Here is a 20616-nt window from a genome sequence, read left to right as displayed (position 1 = left end):
CTTTCCCATATGACTCTCTATTGTGCTTCTCCACATCCTTTAAGAATCCTTGGCTGAACTGCTTTTTTCTTCCTCTTCACTTGTCCCCTTTTCCCTTACTGCAAAAATACCACCAACAGCCCCCAAAATCAAGCAAATTCATCATCCCTCACAGGTGAAACAGTGGTTCACATGACACACACTGATGCTGTACACAGTATTTATTTGCTCCCCTACACTTCACAGTTCAAATACATTTTCTCAACAGTATACAGACAGACTCTTTATTCACAGTGGGGGTGTGTGGGTGGGGTGGATTCACATTATGGAGGAGCTAATGTCACTGCACTCAATTCTCTCAGGAAGAACCTCAGGAGAATAACTTCTTCAGGTAACGAGCGCCTCACCTTTCCCAGCAAGGTGGTGGCTTGACAGGAAGAAAGGTGCACTCCTGTTTAACCTTCATATATTAACTGGTCCTCACACTTTCAGTTCCTATTATACAGCTGTATTAACAAACTGAGTATTATAAATACTAACCCGTCTGGAGGAAAATCCCAGGCCTAGAGCTGTTGCTACAGTTGTGCTAATATGTACAAAGCTATTTACACAAAAATATCATTAAACATATACAAACTGTTCTCAGGGTCTGATATAAGGAGAGAAGGGCCCAAAGGCCAGCTTTGGGGTTTGCAGCTAATCCTGAAGAGCTACACTGAAAGCTGTCCTGGAAGCTTATACGGAGATGCAGAGAGGGAGAAGAAAGGGTGACGTAGCAAGACAAGGTGTCAAGAGCTCCAGGAGAGTAAACCTATGGTAGACGTGCCCATCCTTGATGTAAGCATCAAAGTGCTGCCATCACCTTGCTACTCGGAAGGAAGTGCAGTAAAACAGTAAGGATACATGTCAGCAGGAGGACAGAAGAGCCGTTAGCAATTCTCACCTCAGCCTGGCTCTGCCTAATGTCAAAGGTCAGATCTAGAAAGACATATTGGGAAAACAAGTTAACATGTTGCTGCCGTGCAACGTGAGGAGTTGCCAGGGTTGCAAAGTTGTTGGTTCACATATAGTTATTGCAGGCAACTTCATGTAGATGCTCTGCAACTACCACACAGGATTCTGACAGCACACGCAGAGGCACAGTTCAAAGAACTAAACATACCGAGAGCAAAGAAACGTGCCTTGGGGAGACACTGTTCTTCCTGGAACTGCACATAGAGCTGAGCTGGCAGGGCAATGGTCAAGTTAAGCCCAGAACAGGGGTCACGTGCACAGAAAAGCTTTCCATCTCTGCCTCTCATGTGAGCCTCTAAACCCTGAAGCAGTTGTGTGAGAATAAGCTTCTCTACAACTGTATCTACAGTCCAGTGATCTTTACAGTGCCAGGAGGGACCCGCTGAGAGCCTCTCCCAAAAGGGGAACTCAGTCCAATGAACTGCAACGTGATGTTACAATGACACTTCAGGTTCATAAAGAGGTTAAGGATGGATGGATAAGAGGTAGAAATGAGATGTGAACCTTTTTCTTCTACATAGGTCAACCACAAGAACCTGCTTTGAACTTGGATCTGGGAAAAGAACCACGTAAGTGCAAATGCTGAGAAATGCTCTTGCAGCTATCTTTCTGTCAGGTAATTCAGGCAGACAGCTAGTTTGTTTGTGAGTCTGGCAACAAGAAAAGGGCTGACAGCATAAGAAAGGCTGTAGACAAGACTTGCCCTGCAGGAGCCAGACAGGGGCTTCTTTACAAAAATATTAAAGCAGATGGTGTCCTTTATCCACATCATTTTCTTGGAGTCATCATAGCCCACCATAAGCCTTTAGCTTGTTTGTCTGCCTGGGAATACTGTTTGGACATAAAAAGGAATGTCCTAAATCTGTTCATAAATTAGACATACAAAAAATATACATATATATTGTATAAATTGATACACATATATATAACTTGGTTGTGTGTGTGTGTGTGTGTGTGTGTGTGTAAGCTCTAAATTCACATTTCCATGTTACCTGGAAGAAAGCATGCAAGAACAGCATATGGAAGGAGAGACGCTGAACAAGGTTCATCTGGTACAAGACAGGTCTGCTGAGGACAAACCAATTTCTAGCAATATTTCTCAGGTAGCTGAAGAAAGTGCTTTTAGCTCCCACTCCCTCTACACAGCAGTTTTCCTGAAAAGTCCCCTGAGCAGCTTCCTCTATTCCCCATGCAGGTCATAGGTCCAGTCAAAATCTCAGGAACCACAAGGCTAGAGCTGGAAAAGGAAAGGGAAACAAAAAACAAAGCCAGAATCCATTATCATTCACTCCAGTAGAGAAAAGTGGTAATTTACCTGTCAGCAACAGTAGGCACCATGAGGTAAAGGGTCCACGAAGGACCCATTCAGTCACGTCAAAACAAGTGACCACTACTCCCCTACCTCTCCATTCTGTCTGTGAGTCTCTCAGTCCTTTCTGACTGCCATCCCCGGTGCTTTCTAAGATCCTCCTCCTCGTCAAACTGATAAAGTATAACTGGACCTCACACTGTGTCCAGTGTATGCCCAAAGGGACAGCCTGTCATCTTTCAGTCAATTCAAATCCCACCTCAAAGACAGCACCTAACTGTGTCTACATCGAAGTGATTATATATCCTGAACAATCTGCATCTGATCAGAGATTCCTGCACAATCTCACCTTGTGAGGAAGGTCAACAAATTTCAGCCGAGCAAGAAATCGCCTCACTTCTCCACGGCTGATTTTGGGAGAGGCCTTGTCCTTTAGCCACACCATTCGACCCTGCGTCATCATGGCCCACTTCAAGCCCAGCTTGCTGACTGAGAGAAATCCTGGCTGTTTTTCAGAGGTTGCAGTTGTTGTCACAGTGATGTGAAATGCATCTTTCTGGAGATCATTAATTCCAACTGATCCATCCATCAAAAAAAGAAAGAGGAACGTTGGTGAGGAATAGTTATTGTGTGTTTCACCCACAAGAAATCTTATAGTCTTCACTCATTTCAGTCACTGGACTGAGGCTGTATTCAATCTGATTTTTCAATTACATGTGCCTTAATTTATTAGGGAAAACAATAATAAGTAAAAATCTTTCCATGGAAATACACTGAAAAGTAGTTCAACAACAGCAATTTTTGGTTCCAAAGTGCATTTTTTTGTGTTTGACATTCAAGATGTACATATTTCAGTAATGCAGTTCAACTGAATAAAGCATTCCTTTCCACTCCTGTTAGCATAAGCTGTTACCTCTACAGAAGGGTAAATTGTTAAAGAATGAGCAAATCAATTTATTCCAGTTACCACAGAATGATCTCTACAGACCTCAGAAATCTCAGCTTCTAATAAATCCCTCTAAAAACAATATTCTATTTGTTCTTGACTGAACTTTTTTTTGATACAAATCTGCTTAGACATATCATTACGTAGCAAGCTTCTCCCTGCTTCCTGGCCCACTGGAGTCAGTGCTATATGCACTGATCTTCTATCCAATATCTTGCCACGCTCAACAAGTTAGCTGCTGGTTGAACTGCTTTAGAGAAAGCAAGGAAATCCAACAGGGACTGTGAGATCTCATACAAATTTTAAATCTAGATCCACTTTCCCTTGGAAACATGCAGTGAAACATTTTGGATTCTCCTTTTCAAAAAGAAAGAGGAAAGAGAAGCACATCTGCTATCTCAGAGGGCAGGAAAGGACAACCAGCAGGAACAAACAGGCAGAAGTATATCTGAGGTGATGAGCTCCGTGGAAAGCAAGGGATTGTGTCTGGTATTAAACATGCATGAATTCAAATTCAGACTTTTCCATGTTCAACATGTTCGATAATCTCGTTGGGTCTTTCATTTGTAAAGTAGAGGTTGGAAAGGACCTTCTTTCAGAAAGAAGAGTAACCTGATTTCCCACTTCTGGTCTGTGTGAGTGGTGGATCTCAAATACTACCTGCAATTAAGCACAACTATACTACTTTGTTTCTCACAGCTACATCTTCATTCCTCCATAGTTCTTGTAGCCTAGGTAGTCTCTCCACCATCTCAACTCACCTGCTGAAGCAATGACTTTGTCTGTTGCATTGGTGAGGTCCAAAAGGACTGTAGGAAAAACAGGATGGAGGAGATAAAGGTGGTGCAGCCCTGGGCGCTCAGATCTGGGACCAGGTTGCTGTTGGAGTGGAAGATGGACAAAAATGTTACAGATTCTGTAACAATCGTTATCAGAAAGCAGTCTAGCACTGCAAAAGAATCTGACAATGTGCTACCTTTGCTTGGTACTGAGAATCAAAAACTTAATGGTTCCACAGAGCTGAAAGACAGCAAAACTTTCTTAAAGAGAATTTACTCCCCAGCCTCTGTTTGGTAAAGTTGAGATTTGGCCCTGTGAAAGCCAGCTTGATTGGCCAAGCTATAGTCTGTGAGTTTGGAACCTGATGCTGACTTGTGTGTCGGCATGCTGAAAAGAATCTCTCAGACTCTGGGAACAAAGTTGCAGCAAGAAAACCTCAGTGTTGCAGAAAAAATATAACTTCATAACAGAAAATTCTGGCTTCATGGAAGCAAGCTTTCAGTCTATGAAGTTTTTTGGTGAAAAAAATCATACGTATGCTCCTGTGCACAGGCTCAAAGAAGTCCATCCAAGTCAAAGCAAGAGGAAAAGATGTCCCTAGCAGTCTCAAATAGCAGGTTTAAAGTTCAATTACATTAGGAATAAAAGACAGACTACATTTCCCACAGAAAACTCAAAGTGAAGAAAGGACGGTAGCTCACCAAACTATGTAGCACAGGCTGTGCTTCATCAGCCCAGAAGAGAAAAACAGATTTCTTGTCCAAAGTCATGACTGATAGTGCATCGAGTTGCTGTTTCTGCCATGGGAATTCCTGCTTCCAAACAGGGAGGCCAGATTTGCCATCTACCACCACCATCTCGAGGTAAGAAAAGAGTTATAGCATTAATGGGTGTTCAGGTGCAGGCATAAAGACAGTCCCCTTGCACTGGAACAGCCTGCACTGTCTTCTGCAGGCTTGTGGCCACACAGGGACCAGTACCAGCCACAGAAATGGGAACTGCCAGAAGCAGGAAATGACTGCCCCTTTCAACCCAGGCTCTTTCACTCCCCCGTTGCCACTGCCCTCTTTGCCTCCTCTTGTTTTACCTTTTTCTTCCCATTTCCAGTCTGTGCTTGTAGCATGAAGTCCAGAGTTTGATCAGCGCTGAAGTACCCCAGCACAGGCTGGCTGCAAATTTGAACAAAGAAACACTCAGCTCTATGACAGAAAAACAGGAATTGCTTTCATCCTCCATTCTGCCTCTTACAAAGGCACTATTTGCCGTACTAAAGAAAATCTTTCATCCACTGTGAGTTATTCTTACTGGCAGAAAACATTTGTTGGTGGCTAAGAAAAGTGAAAAAAAGATCAAGAAGCCCACAGTGCTTATTGGCCATTCTTCAGAGTTGCCTGTAGGGAAGGGGGGCAACCCTTGCTGGGCTGCGTAGGCATTTGTTTATCACCCTATGGCAAGGCTGTCTTATCCTTTCTCTAGCACAAGAACCCGTACAGTTTTGCTACAGTCATAAAAAATTACCCAACCTTTCAAAATTCATCAAGACTTTTGACCTCCTGCTCTTCCTCCACACTTAAAAATTTCCTTCCCTTCTGGGCAACTTAACACTGTTACTTGATATCTGTTACTGTAACTGTTTTCTAACCATCTTACTTGCCTTTGGGTTTCTGAGTCTCACCTGTGTCTTCTCTAAATTCAGCACAGCTAGACCTAAGAAGGATACATGGTTCCTCTGAATTCAAAGTATCACAGGGCAAGGTGAGACGACCATGTCCTTCCTCCTACTGTTTACAACATACTGCCGTATTTTACTCAATAACCAAGTACCATCAGGCTGAGTTTGGCTAGATTCGCCCAGCCATGAGGCTTGCTATGAAAATATAAAGACAAGATAAACTCATTGCTTCTTGTGACACTGTTCTAGTAAGTAATCTCATCCACAGAAACACGGCTGCATTTTCATTTTCTGGAACACAAGCAGCTTCTGCTCCAAAGCACTTGTTCTTGCTATGGCAAGATTAAAATCCCTGTTATCTCCTGTTACTTACACGCACACATGAACTCATCTCTCAGGCTTCATCATCTAAGCACAGTACCTTAAATCTTCCACGCTAAAGCATTTTTCCAGCCCTTTTCTCCAGATTTTCCAGCCTCCACTTTAAAACATACAGACCAGAATGACTTTTGAACACTAATGCCACAGTACAGTAGTAGTTTGACTATCTATACTTAATGTCTCCTTTTTGGGTGCTGCTGTGTGGAGCCAGGAGTTGGATTCGATGATCCTTGGGTGTCTCTTCCAACTCAAGACGTTTTATTATTCTATTATAACGTCACTAATGTAATACACTTAATAAATACCTTTGGCAACCACAACTAATGATTTAGAGAGAGTCTCATATGGCATATTCCAAAACTTAAAAAACCTCCTGTACCAAAAAGAAGCAGTAGGCCCATCTATTCTATGGACATTAACTTAAACTCTTTCCTGATGTGGCACTTCTCATACTTCTTGTGGGCTACAGTCAGTGGCAAATTCCACACACTGAATGCAGACAGGCATATGTATTTTAGACGCTTCCAATCAACTGAAAAATCCCCTGGGCACTTCCTTATGAACCAGAAGGCTAGTAATTATTCCTCCCCAACACTAATCCCCACAGCAACCAGCAATTAATCCTCTCTTATCTGGAACATCCATTTACAACACACTTTTCAAATGCTTACACAATTTCATGGTCTCTGAACTTCACTCTTGTTTTATAACTACTGGTTGTTCTCTATGGTCTTCCAGGGATCTCATCAAAAGCTATCCAGAAATGCAGCACATTTGCAGCAGCCAGGCTGTTATCAGAGAATGGCCAAAGGCATGGACTTTGTCTGCTTGGCTGGAGCAAGACGGAGCTCGGAGCAGGGTTACTGAGGCAAAGGGGAGCTCTCAGCTGGCTCTGTACACTCTATCAGATGGTGACCTGTGTTTAAGCTTGTTTGACTCTTCTGGTGGCAACTCTGAACTTGGACTAGAGGATCGCCAAAGGTGCGTTCCAATCTCCACTACTCTGCAACTCAGTGAATGGAACAAGAAAAGTGTCTTTCAACACTTCTTGATTTGAATCCCTACAAGTTTTTCAATTAGTTGGTTCACTTTGAAGATTCTGGCATATTACTGGTTTTATAGTCTGTGAACTGGCTTTGCTTAGTCAGGATACACTTACCCTTTAAACTCAGCATACATCCAGAAGTCTGCAGACTCTGGGATAAGAACTCTTTCAGTTCACCACCTTTCTTCACACTAAGGTCAACTTGCCATAACTCATTCCTAAAGCCACTGCTTCTGTCACCCATCAGCCCTCAAGACTGAGGATAGCATAAGAATATCAAACCTAGCTGATTATTTTTTCTTAATGAAGATTCTATGCCTTTCTCCTTTAGATGTTGCTGACAGGTAACACTGAGGTGAAAGCTGCTTTCTTTTCTCTAGATAGCAGAGCTAACAATCTGTTTCCCACATAATTTCCTTCAACTGTGCCCAGCTGCCCTTTGCATACATTTAGCACTCAGAAAGCTGAAATTGCTGGCTATTATCAACTCATTAGGTCTAGCAAATTGCTCAACTTTTATGCGTGAAGTCAGAGGATAAGCAATATTATTTTAGGGTTTACATTTAGTATTAATGGCAGACTGCCATCACAGTGCTGATTTTCAGCTTTCAAGGAAGATTAAGATCCATGAGGCATATTCAGACACCTCTAACACTTAGCATCACTAACGCACCTGCTCCTCTCCACTGAGCTGGCAACTGGGAGCTATGGACAGCAGATGGGCTGAATCACACACCAGAAGTACCACCTAAGCTCCAGTGCCACAGCAGTCATGACGCTAATGTTGGATATCTGAATCAAGCCCTTTATTTATTAGAACAAAGAAGGGGACTGACTTTTTAGCAGTCTGTTGTGACAGGACAAGGGGAAATGGTCTGTAACTGAAAGAGGGGAGATTTAGACTGGATAGGAGTAAAAAGTTCCTTTTACAATAGGGGTAGTGAAGCAGTGAAACAGGTAGCCCAGAGAGGTGGTGGATGCTCCACCCCTGCAGACATCCAAGGTCAAGCCAGAGGGGCTCTGAGCTTTCTAGTCTAGCTGAAGGTGTCCCTGTTAATTGCAGAGGAGTTGGACTAATGACTTTTAAAGGTTCTTTCCCATTAAAACAGTTCTATGATTCTATGATTTGTCATCACTCACACACAGCTCAAAAGGTTTCAATCCTATTGCTCCTTGCTTCACTTGCCCTTCTTAATTGTGCATCAATACACCTACATGCCTCCAGTTCTTAAGACTTCCTTGCAGACTTGGAGAGTTCTTCTTGATTGTTTTCTAAGGACTTCAAGGTGAAAGGTAGGAAATGGTATAGAAATAAATAAGAAAGAAAAATGTTCCCCATAGGTAACCTGCTGATGTTCTGGATTTCCAGGGTCCAGTGAGGCTCCAGGTCCTGTCCCTGCAGCAGGATCAAGCCCTCTTTGGTGGTGATGAGCAGGTTGCTGCAGTTTGTGTCAGGTGCCTTTATTGTCTGCAGGAAGTCAACACCCCCACTGGAACAAATGGAAAGCAGAGATGAGATTTCTAGGCTTGTATTTAAGCACGTCAGCATTACCTGCCTGTCCACCCAACAACCTACCTAAGATTTGAACTATTTTTGGAGAGGTTAATTTTTTCCTCAGTGACTAAGGTTACTTTCACTCTGTTGTTTCTAATTTAAGTGGGCTAAGTTCAGGTCTATGCCCTTCTGAACATCTAGAATTACTATAAAAAGCATGTGCTGTAGGGTTTCACATTTGTTCCCTTCTTTTATTCCTATCAGGACTGACCCTGACCATAATTTGGCAATACTGAGTACAATATTCCATAGTACTGTTAAGAACCAGAAATGAAAAGGACAAAATTGCATCTCAGAGTGCAAGAAGGTGCACATCCTTCCTTCCCCTTCCAGGGGAAGCAAGATTATAAGTTCATCTCTTACCTGTAAATGTCAATCAGTTCTGACAGGTTTACAGATCTGCGCTTTTCCCACTCCGGCTCCTCCTGATGCAGCATCATAGGAAAGCTGTCCCGGTTTCTGGCTTGGGTAAAGATATCCCTCAGGGCAACTGCTTGAACATTACCTGCCAGAAAGAGTAGAGAGTAAAGTCCTGGCTGCAAAGGTTAATTTCATAGGGTCCTTAAGACCTCTGTAGTTGTGGCAGAAGGCAAAGGAAAGCTCAGAGTTGCATCTTCCTTGGTGTGGTGCGCCACTGGCAGAGCTGGCTTTGGGAAACTTGAAGGTACTCCAGGCTAGCAGACACTGATACCCTTCCACAGCAAAGCAGTAATGCTGTTTCCCACAGTGCTATTTCCCATGCCCTCTGCTCCCAGATTTTACAGTGCAAGGCATGGTAGAGACATCCCAGGAATACTCTAAGCCAATTTGGGTAAAAATAACGTTCTTTTTCAGAAAGGTGAAGTACTTGAGAGGCAAGATGCATCTTACCAAAACCAAACAGGATATAGATGGCTCCCCGGCTGGTGATATGGACTTGAGGGCCAATCACTTTTCCTTCTCCAATGATGTTGTACTTCACAGGCCCGCCCAAAGCAGCCCCAGTCTTTCCTGACACCAAGACGAAAAACACATCAGGCTGCAAAGACAGAGATGTAGAGATTTCTGGGAGTGCTTTCACATATTTGTGTTCTCAGAATCTTGCCTAATACCCACAGCTTGAAGCTCTGTTGCTCTTTCTCCCCACAGCAAGATCTACCTAGTGGTCTCTGCTCAGCTTCCTGGGATTCTTACATTCATGCTTTTCTCTTGTCTGCAAAAGCATTGAAGATGGAAGGGACTTAAAAAAACTGAACTCTTCTAAGAGCAGTAATGCTAGAATCATGGGGAGAGATGAGCATTAAGGAAATCTGCACTTGATCACACAGGTATTTATTACCTAAGGTCAGATGAGAGCTCCTTTCTCCAGTGATCTATCTCAGCATGGTTTTCTACATGGTTGCTAAACAGTCACTTCTAATCAGGCGTTCACTGAGCAGAAACAATTCTCAAGTCTCAGCCAGGGATAAATAATAAGCCTTTTGTTCATTCCCAGCTGATAAGAAATGCAGGTAGTGCCATTATTGCTAGATCTCACTGTTCTGACACACTGAAAGAAGGAAAGTGCTTTTCAAACAAACCTAAGGGAACAAAAATTAGGGGCTCTTATGTCTTCCGTTATAACCTTTCTACATTAAGCTCCCCAGTCTTCTTCTAGATAGACAAGATCATTTCTAAGCTTTGAGCACAGACATGCCGTACCTGTGTCTCTTTGAGGGCCAGAACAACAATATCCCTAATTCCATCTCCATCTACATCTGGAAGAGTTGCAGCTGGTGCAGCCAGAATCCCATCTGAAAGGTGAATGGAGTCCAGTGTCCAGATGGTCTTGCCTGTGGAAGAACAGGATGAAAGAGACCTGCAGCACTTGGGGAACCAGAGGGCATTCCCAGCCAGTTCCATAAAACCTTCTTGAAGGAGGGAACAAGAGAGCTTGTTTTCCCTATTCCCTGAGGAAACAAAAAACAAGCATATAGACTGGGTCATGCTTCACCAGGAAGCAAGGTTCTTCTCTGTGCATTTCTTCAGACTGGCTTTGAGTTGTGTCTTTGTTCTGCTGTGCTTCCTTCTATGCATTTCTCTAAACAGATCTGAAACCCAAAATCTTCCTGAGTAGCAGGGCATATCTGAGGTTTATTCTGGAAAGGAAACTTAAATAGGAACGATGCTCTGCAAGACAACAGTTGCTTTCCTCAGCCAGCAGTACAGCCTGTAGGTGGATGCCAGGAAAGAGAACAGATGGGCAATTCTGATATTCAAAGTGCAAATCTGTGTCTCCATTAAATTCCCAGCAACAAAGAGCCACTCCAGTATAGCATGCTCACTCCACCTCGGGGTGATACCATGTTGGCAGACATGATGTCAAACAGTTCACCAGTCCAGCATGGACTCAGCTGGAAACTCCCTACAACCCGTTTTTCAGATCAACTGATAAGCACTCAAAAAAAGCAAAATGAAACGTGATGCTTTTACTTCTCTGTAATTCTTTTGCCAGCACTTCTTTTTCTATCAGTCTAAAAATACTTTGCTGCTGCTGTGTAGGATAAGGTTTACTCCTGCATGACAAAGGAAACCAAAGGCCAAACCTACAAACATTTGCACACATTATTAATGCTACTACTGCTTATGGCCGTGACGATGCAAACACAGAGCTGTGCATGTGATATGTCCACAGAACCATCTGAAAAGAATGTACCACTGCTCATTGACTGGACCTGTCACTTAAACAGTTTTCTGTATTTCTGCATTCTACATTCTAATTCCAAAAACGTTTTCCTATAGAAATCTATGAATACTTCTGCCAGTGAATGAATGAGGCAGAACAAACAAATCAGAGAATGGAGGTGCATGTGACCAAGTGATTAAAAATGCAGCATTCATTCATATCTAATCTATTCTTTTATGGGCCTAATTTATTTGGAAAGTTTATCTAGCTGTAGCATATGTTCTTACATAAGTCCTCTGAGACTGGCGTTCAGCTTTTCAGTGCCATTAGTTAGGTGCAGAGCTACACCTTGATGAAAACAGATCTTGTATATCCTTTGTGCCATGGAGATGTTATAGGACAAGACAAACACTCTGAATAGTTCTGAAATGGTAAGATGGAGACACTGCCAGAGAGCATCAAAGGTATGAATGCTCTTTTACCTTATATAACTTGAAAAACATTAAGTGTTTTGACCCTTTCCTACGTGTCACTAATAACAGCCACTACAGAGCGCCAACACTGAATCATTCATACTTATTAGCCCTTCAAAGGTAAGCACAAAGCAGCAGCATCTTTCTAACAAGCTAGTAGTCGACTCTACCTGTGGAGGCACTAAGAAGGCTGAGGAATTTAGCTGTTCCTGTCACAAGGCAGATGGGCTCTGCTGATGACCCCAGTGACAGCCCTTTGCATTGCACACTCCGAGTCTCTTCAGGGAGCTGGATGGACCATAGGGTGCTGCCATTCATACCAGAAAGTGCCATCACTGTCACAGAGGGCCTAGAGACACCTGGAAGAGACAGAAGAGAGTAAAACCCCTTGCCATCAAAGGCTATGTCCATACTGCCTTTGGTCCTCATGCTTGAATTCCAGCTGTAGCTCCTGGAGCTGAGTGGCTCAAGCCAGCTCCATCCACACTGCTTTAAAGCAAAGGTCAAATCCCACCCTACGGTGTAGGAGATGCCTTATGTAATTCCCAAGGCTCATGTGGAAGGCCTGGACTTTCTGGGCAGCAGCAGTTGACTGGAAATCTGAGAACTTTTTCTGTTGTATTTTAAACGACTTACTGTAGCTGTGAGAAATAGATTGAATGCAACAAATTGGTGTAACTCAGGGTCTTTTCCTAATTCACCAGTTAACACAAAATAATAGCGAGAAGAGGTGCCCCATGCTGTTTCAATAGACCTCTGGCTCTGATTTCAAAGACCAGCAACTTTTAGCCTGGCTTGCCCTTATATAGAATTGCAATCTCCACCTTTCATACCATAAGTTAGGATGAACTTCCATGCATTTCAAGATAACAACAGTTCCTGTTGGCTCCTGTTTTACTGGCAAAACCCTGCATGGCGTGACTATGTGAAGGTTCTGAGCTCACTCTCTAAATCAAACTTAATCACTTGTCAAAGTGAAAATCATACAGCTTATGCTGAAGAGTTGCCTCAACATAAATTCTTTTTATCGGGTTGGCAGGGACCAAGAACTCCTAATTCTTCAATGAAGCTCAAAGCTGTTGTGTGCACAAGCTGGATAAACATCTAATAATGTCACAGCTTAGTCCATCAGAACCTACCCCAAGACTAACTCTATCAGACTGTGTGAAGACTTTCAGCACAAGCTTTAGGAGAGTTGACATCCAGATATCTGGGTATAGGACTGTGGCATACTTACAACTGCTTTCCTGCCTGCTTTATGTGTCCTAGCACAGCTTTAGCCCAGGATGCAGCTAGGCATGGCTAGCTCCATCTGGAGCATGCTAAAACCTGCAGAAACGTCTGTGATGAAAGAGAAATAAGCACAGTGCAATGGCAAAACACAGAACACAAAGACAACCTCTGCAAACTGAATGCAACTTTCACATCAGCTGTCTCCCTCTCACACACTGTTTTAAAATCTTACTCTGCACAATTTTCTCTGATAGGCTTCTGTCTGTAGGACTTCTACCACCTTGCTTTTACAATGGTAGAGGTAGAGCAACCAAGTTTTTCAGTGAAGGGCTTTGAGAAACAGCAAAGTGAAGAGAAAAACAAAACCATATTTCTAACTGCTATCTGTAGTGCAGTGCTTTCTGACCACTTTATCTCTGCCCCCAGATCAAGGACAGAGAGATGGACAAATACAGGGCAGAGAGATGGACCCATCCCAAGGTATGGTAAGGGGAAAGAGGTGACCGCAAACTAGAACTGAAGCACAAACAGCACGATAAAGCACAGGCACAGAACAGCCACTTTAGTAGGAAAAGAAAAAAAAATCAAAACAGTGGATTTACAGTGGCAGCAGCTTTTTCCAGCCACTGTATGAATATCCAAAGGTCTGTGCTGACAAGTACAAGAAAAAGAACAGAAGGCACTTACCCATGACACTAGCATTCATCAAGGCTGTGAAGACGATGAGGATGTCAGGGAGCCCATCGCCGTTCACATCACACAGCTCCAGTGGGGATAACACACCACCTGCAACAGTCACAGAGAACCACCACGCTGTTGACAAAGCAGCCACCCAGCCAGGCCTCTGCACTGGGAGCAGAAAGCTGGCACAAAAAAAAACCAAAAAAACAACTCATGGAGTCTGCTAGGGAATGCTCAATGCCAGGCAGCTCCCATCATGGCTAGATCTTTTATTGCATGGAAAGGCAGAACGTAGCATCTGCACCACAGAAAAGAAAGGGAAAAATAGAGGAGCTAAAAGGAAAAAAAAAAAAAAAGACTGCTTCCCACTTCACTTTCTGAGGTGATGTGGGAGTCACATATCTTATGAAAGGCTTAGATTTGGAAGCCAGGGCAGAAAGCAAGGAGGGAGAGACATATCTAGACCTGACAGAAATTATTTCACAATACTGCAGAGGTCAGAATGGGAGATACTTTAGAAATGTTACCAGTGGCCTGTACAGGATGACAAAAGATTCCAAATGTTGATTTACAGATTCAAGCAGGGCAAGACAACAGAAATGAGGTTAGTTGAGCCAGTCAGGAGACACAAAGACTTCTATCCCTCTCTTCCCAAACTCCCACACACTTCAGTGTGGAGGTGTTGGTGAAACCCAGGGTCTAGAGAGGGTGGCACTGTTTTAAAGTGGGCATCTCCAGCTGAAACAGAGCATGCCTCCGGGACAAAAAAGGCAGGATGGGAGAAGAATCCAAATCATTTTTGGTGTTGATAGAAACAAGATTTTGTGATCTACTGACATCAGATTTCATGGGCCTCAGCTTGAAGAGTGAGTAGGACAGAGCTTCCTGTCTTTTACCTCAGAGCATCTGCAGTGGTGAGGAAGGGTCTCTGTTCTGAGCTGGCTCTCCCAGATAGGTCTCTCCCGCCGATGCCCAGCCTGGGACCTGCCACCTCCCCTATGCCAGATGCTGTTCCTGGGGCTTTCTCACCTGCTCCCTGACCTAGGTTGTGGTTCCAGGTGTTATGCAAGTCCCTAGGGGGACAGGGAATTAGGAACGCGCACACCAACACAAGAATCATCGAGATCACCACGGTGAGCAAAAAGACTGCAGTGCGCAGGTATGGCATGAGGGAGGGAGCAGCCTTCTGCTCCAAGCTCCCAGCTGCCTCTGCAGGATAACCCTCAGGTGCGCGCTCTGACGTGTGCTGCTTTGTCATCCCAACCTCCACGTCGGAGTCGGGATCCTGCACCTCCTCAGGGGGGCTCTTCCCATTCTTGACACCCCCATTTTTCTGTATGTTGAGTACAAGGTCATCTTCACTTTCATCACTATCTGCCTGAGTGAGAGGATCATACTCTCCAAGATCCGGGCTCTTCTTTCCTGTGGATAGAGACAGAGAGATAACAAAGCATTCATTCCTTGCTTTTTCAGGACCTGAATGGAGAAAAGGCTGCAGTGAGCCATGAGTTCCGAGTGAGAGATGAGAGAAAATACTCTGTCCAGTTTACTATATTATTATTATATATACAAGCACATATGTATGAATAAGTATGTATGTATACTTTCCTGCCTTCTAAAGTCCTGCTTTAGACTTCTTGAGAACCTAAGGTGTAGCACTCTCCTGACTCCAGGCCAAACTCCTTTAGCACTTGCCAAACTCTAATCCCAACACAGCCTCTGTTCGCTTTTAGGCTGTGTCCGCCAAGGGGGCCTTCTGAAATTCACTTTTCCCCTGCTCCTCCTGCCTGGACCAAGCAGCACTGCTGCCTTCCAGGGTGCTATATTTGCTGTCCTGCTTCATGAGGGATGGAAAAAAGGGTCACAGCAGGGATAGAGCACTGGGCAAGTTATCAACGGATATCAACTCCCTGATAAGGACAAAATAAATAATTTCACTCTTCTGGACCAGTACACACTCTAGTGTCTGAAGGGATGAGGAATGCTCTTGCAACTTGCTCTGCATAGCTCAGTACTGTAAGGGGGAGCACTCCAGCTCCTACAGTATGAAGTATGCTCCTCCTCTGTTCCTGCTCCCACTCACCACAGCTGACAGCTTGTAGCTGGCCTTGCTGAGATAGATAACACAGCACTAATGTCTGATACAGGTGGTGGTAAAAGAAAGTATTTTAGGTCTAGGTGTCTTCCCAGCTCCCCCCAATCCATGCTGTGGATGTGTTACACACAGATGATTCTCCCTCTACCCCAAGACAGCTGGAGGGAGCATGATGAGGGCAGGTGCACAGCCCGGTCTTCTATCATGGCATAAGACCAGAGCCATCTGTTTGCAGGGGTAGGGGAGATCAGGCAGGCTCACTGCCCTGAGCTACGAGAAGTGGAGCACGTCTCAGGGAGCTGCCCCGAGCCACCAGCCTGGGCATGGAGCCATGGCCACTGCTCTGATGTTTATAAGGTTTCGGTCTATTTCTCTCTCTCCTATTCCAAATTGGGATTTTGTTGTCCCAGATATCTGTCTCATTTCCCTTTGCCTAAAGCTGACCTGAGACAGAACTAAATTGTGTCTGAAGATGCTTGAAGTGAGACATGCAAGGCATAAATAACTAGCAAAAGTACACAAGCAGTAACCATTCTCGGACACTAAGGTGCCGGGAAAGTTTTACTGAACAGAAATTAAAGGGTTACTCTTACTACCTAAGATAACGTATCTTACTATACCTCAAGGACTCCAGTCAGTCTTGGGCCACTGACTACAAGGAAGACAAGGAAGCAGGGAATGTGTCACAGCCAATGAAGCTGTGAAGGACCTGCAGCACAAATCTTACAGGGAATGGCTGAGAGAACTGGGATTGTTCAGCCTGCAGAAGGCACAGTGGAGGCTTTACCACTCTCTACACAACTCGAGAGGAGGTTGCAGCGAGGTGGGGGTCAGCATCTTCTCCCAGGTGACAGCAATAGGAGAAGAGGTGACGGCCTTAAGTTGCACCAGGGAAGGTTCAGACTGGATATTAGGAAAAAAAATCTTCTCTAAAAAAGAATTGCTGCAGTGACACAGCCTATGGAGGTGGTGGAACCACTATTCCCTGGAGGTTCCCTGCAGAACCAGGAGCATGTGGCACTGAGGGACACAGTGGGCATGGTGGGGATGGGCTGACGGTTGATCTTGGTGATCTTGGAGGTCTTTTCCAACCTTGATGATACTGTTTCTTTTCCTGAAAAGGCAGACTCACAGTTCCTCATGTACTGTAACACCTAATTAGTGCAACATACCAGAATCTATCTTGCAGTATGTGTATCTCATTTCTTTCTCATTTCTTGCCTCACAAAAGGACCTTCACTTTTCCTTCCTGTACAACTTACAAATGGTGGTCCTAGCTGATATTTTCTAAGTACCTTAAGGAAAGATATTGCCCTTAAAACCAGATCCTGGAGCACTCACCCAGCCCATGGGAAAGCCAATTGCATATCTAACTTCAGAGGACTTAAATGCTCATCTCCCACTGCCAAAAAATGCCCTAACAAATGATCTGTAGGTTCTTTGGAAGCACATCTGGAGAGCTATCATAGGCATGCTCAACCCTGCTCTGTAGTGCAGAGAGGAAATTACACATGATTCACCTGGTTGGAGAGAGAGCAGAAGGAACGTGACCCTTCACCTGAGTTTAAGGTCACTTGCTGTAACCTAAAACATAGAGAGGCATAACAGCAGTAAAGGCTGTGTGAAAACAAGGACAGACTCAGATCATTCTGAGAATTAAGATTTACTGAGAAACGCTCCTGAAGTCAAATTCTTTCCTTTGTGGTCAAGTCCAAGGCTCAGGCATGGGAAGGCAGTCTGTCCAACAAGAGATAACTAAAGCTGCCTCTGTGCTAAGCGATCAGCTGCCAGAAAATCCCATATTCCCATGCAGTTTTCAAATCTCCAGCATGGAAGTTAAAATGCTAAGACCTGAGTGGGCCTCTTGATGAAATTCTCAACCTACCTCCTGAAATAACAATCACTGCATAACCTTCATTATCCCACACTAAAGAAAACAGACCCTGGGCCATCCTGCAGCTCTGTGTCCTTCAGTCTGTAACACTTATATAACTCACATCCTGTTATCTGCCTTTTGCATAAGGTCTCTAAGGGTATATAAACCTTCCACTCTATTGGCACAGCATTCACATCAACAGTCAGTTTCTCTACTGCTCTGCATTTTCTTCTGCAGCTGCTGCAAATAAACAGCTTTCCTTCTGATCTGGCATAACTTGTTCTATTCCCTTTTTTTCCACGCCACTAATGATAAAACAGAAGTTCCTAGTGAGTGGCCTGTTACCAACAATCAGAGTAACTGTTGCTTGTGGCCTGCGGATAAGTTACCACCCTGGATTATTATTATTATTATTATTATTTTTTTTTTTTTTTTTACAAACACTGGGAAGAAACAAAAAACAAAAACAACAAAAAAGGAAGATTTACAATGCTCAAAGAGAGAGAAAATGCCCCAGTGTTAACTTTTGAGGGAAGCAGACTTCCAAAGTACACTCTGACTTTAAAAATACCCAGTGCACTTGCTGGATAGTACTTTTTGCTCTGGCAGTTCTTGTGACTCCTTCAGCAGTAGTCTGGGACCTCTCACAGAAGAAAAGCTCAATTGTGCTACAACTTGGAAAGGAGGCACCCACCTGTGAGGTGAAATGTGCTGGAATCAAGTCCTGCTTATAATGAAATATTCATTACTAATGCCTTGAAAGATATTAAATTGCCATCTTTCTTTCTTTTTGACTATCTGGAAATGTGTCTATTTGCACTCACCCTGGAGTGAAAGGAATAAATCTTGGACTTTACATAAGTGCAATTTCAGTGCATTATTCCACTGATGACATACTGGTTCCAGACTCCTTTGTACTCACTCCAGGCTTCTGTTTACTCTTCTGTGTTTTGGCAGTTGGCAGGCACCCATCACTGGGTACTGCAGACATATCTCTAAGTCCGTGAGGAGACAAGTTGCCACGTATTGATGTAATTAACTTAATGAGATGCAGCAGGAAAAACAGCCATACAGTAGGCTTTCTGCTTTCTCGTTGCTGTTGAAAGCTGCATTTTTCAGTTCACCATGCAAACAAGGTGTGATACGTGCAATTTCATCTAAAGACTTACACAAAGACTGTTTTCTCAACTGCAGCTGCAAGGTCTGTACCCTTTCTCAAATCAGTGCCTCCCAATGGCATATCTCAAAAAGATCATGATACTGATGAAGACCTCAAGAGAGATTTTGTCCATGTTCTTTTATGGTTCCCCTGTGGTCACACACCAACACACACACACTTACATCCACTAGTGTGCATTCTCCTACAAGAAACTTCATGTACAAGGTACTCCTTCCCATTGAGATAAAAAAAGCATAGAATCATTAAGGTTGGAAAACACCTCCAAGACCACGAAGACCAACTGGCAGACCATCCCCACCACACCCACTAACCATGTCCTTCAGTGCCATATCCACACAGTTCTGGAAACCTCCAGGGATCAGTGATTCCACCACCTCCCTGTGCAGCCTGTGCCACTGCAGGACCACTCTCGCAGAGAAGAAATTTTTTCCTAATCTGAACTTCCCCTGGTGCAACTCAAGGCCATCACCTCTTGTCCTATTACTATTACCTGGGAGAAGATGCTGACCCCCACCTTGCTACAACCTCTGTTGCGTAGAGAGCAATGAGGTCCCCCCTGTGCCCTCTCTTCTCTAGACTGAACCCCAGTTCCCTCAGCCTCTCCCCATCAGACTTGTGCTCCAGACCCCTCACAGCTCCACTGCCCTTCCCTGGACAAGTTCCAGGGTCTCCATGTCTTTCTTATAGTGAGGGGCCCAAAACCAAACACAGCGCTTGAGGTGTGACCCCATGATCAGCTCCTTGCTCCTGCTGGCTGGACTATTTCAGATCTAACCCAGGATGCTGACAGTCTACTTGGCCACCTGGGGGGCTCACGATCAACCAGCTATCAGCTAACACCCCCACAACCCTAGAGATGAGCAGTACGTCAGTCCCCTGGCTGTCCCAGAGGCAGGACGTGCTCAGGAGGTGCCAGGTGAGGGGTAAGTGCCACCAGGTGCGCTGGCATGTCCCCAGCCCTGGGCCACTGCATCCAACAGCAACCAGCAAACTCAGGTTCTGGTTTTGCAACGTGTTTTCAGAGCCACTTAATACCCCAGCTGAATAGAATGGTTGTACTGCTGCTCGCTGCCTTATCTTGGAAAGATCTGGTTTCCAACACAGCAGTCCCTTATTGTTGAATACCCTTTCATCTCGCTTAAGATCTCTGGCTGGAAACCACAAAGACGTGGTAAACAGCCTTCGAACACGTATCCAGATAATCACACTGACACCTACTGAACTTCCAGTGCTGCTTTTTTTGAGGGGGAAAACGGCGATAAGGTCCAGTACCCAACCTGCCCTGCCGCCACGCACGAGGACCCCATAGGCACTGTTCTCGCGGCCGCATTCCCATGGCAACGCACCCACCGCCCGGCAACGGAACCCCCGCGGGCAGCAACGCCGTCAGAGCCAGGCCCAGCTGCGGTGCGCCCGCCTCAACCCCCGCGGTCCGGGTTGAGGCCGAAGGAGCCTTCCCACCGCAGAAGCAAAACCCCTTACCCGGCAGCTTCAGCGCCCGGGACAGCACCGTAGCCATGCTGGAGATGAGCAATGCGCATGCGCGCCAGCCCTCCCTCCCCCACTCCTGTCGCGCGGCATGCTGGGAAATGGAGTTCGCCAGGCACCACCGGGAGGCGGCCCCGTGGGGGGGGCACGCAACCCAGAGCTGGTCTCGCCCGCGTGGTGCCCTGAGCTTCGGGGCTCACACCGAAAGTGTAGCTCTTCCCGGGTATAAATAGGTGCCTTCATTTATGGGAAGTTTTTGGTTGGA

The 20616-nt window shown here is 44.7% G+C and overlaps 1 protein-coding gene across 1 annotated transcript; it reads right to left on the bottom strand.

Annotated features, from left to right (window-relative positions):
* Positions 1-895: 895 nt before the first annotated feature.
* On the bottom strand, positions 896-20382 carry FAM234B (family with sequence similarity 234 member B). The gene is made up of 13 exons (XM_065742783.1): positions 20346-20382; positions 14742-15134; positions 13719-13817; positions 11969-12157; positions 10362-10492; positions 9552-9699; positions 9045-9186; positions 8473-8616; positions 5116-5197; positions 4730-4885; positions 4010-4127; positions 2652-2878; positions 896-2230 (listed from the first exon to the last, which is right to left on the bottom strand). The coding sequence occupies exons 1-13, from the start codon at positions 20380-20382 to the stop codon at positions 2225-2227; spliced, it is 1872 nt and encodes a 623-aa protein (XP_065598855.1). The 3' UTR covers positions 896-2224.
* Between the last annotated feature and the right edge of the window lie 234 nt (positions 20383-20616).

This window comes from Cyrtonyx montezumae, unplaced genomic scaffold (assembly GCF_038088225.1).
Source record: "Cyrtonyx montezumae isolate F1298 unplaced genomic scaffold, pur_monq_1.0 scaffold_3, whole genome shotgun sequence".
NCBI classification, from domain to species: Eukaryota; Metazoa; Chordata; class Aves; order Galliformes; family Odontophoridae; genus Cyrtonyx; species Cyrtonyx montezumae.
Note: the sequence above shows the minus strand (reverse complement) of the source record. Positions and strands in the feature narration are given on the sequence as shown.

What these genes read in the sequence shown, in the direction of transcription:
- FAM234B (XM_065742783.1), bottom strand. Translation starts at nt 20,382, where the DNA reads ATGGCTACGGTGCTGTCCCGGGCGCTGAAGCTGCCGG. An exon ending in GATGAATGCTAGTGTCATGG is followed by an intron (nt 12,158 to 13,718) that starts GTAAGTGCCTTC and finishes TGTCTCTTCCAG; the next exon opens with GTGTCTCTAGGCCCTCTGTG. An exon ending in GAACTGATTGACATTTACAG is followed by an intron (nt 8,617 to 9,044) that starts GTAAGAGATGAA and finishes CATTTGTTCCAG; the next exon opens with TGGGGGTGTTGACTTCCTGC.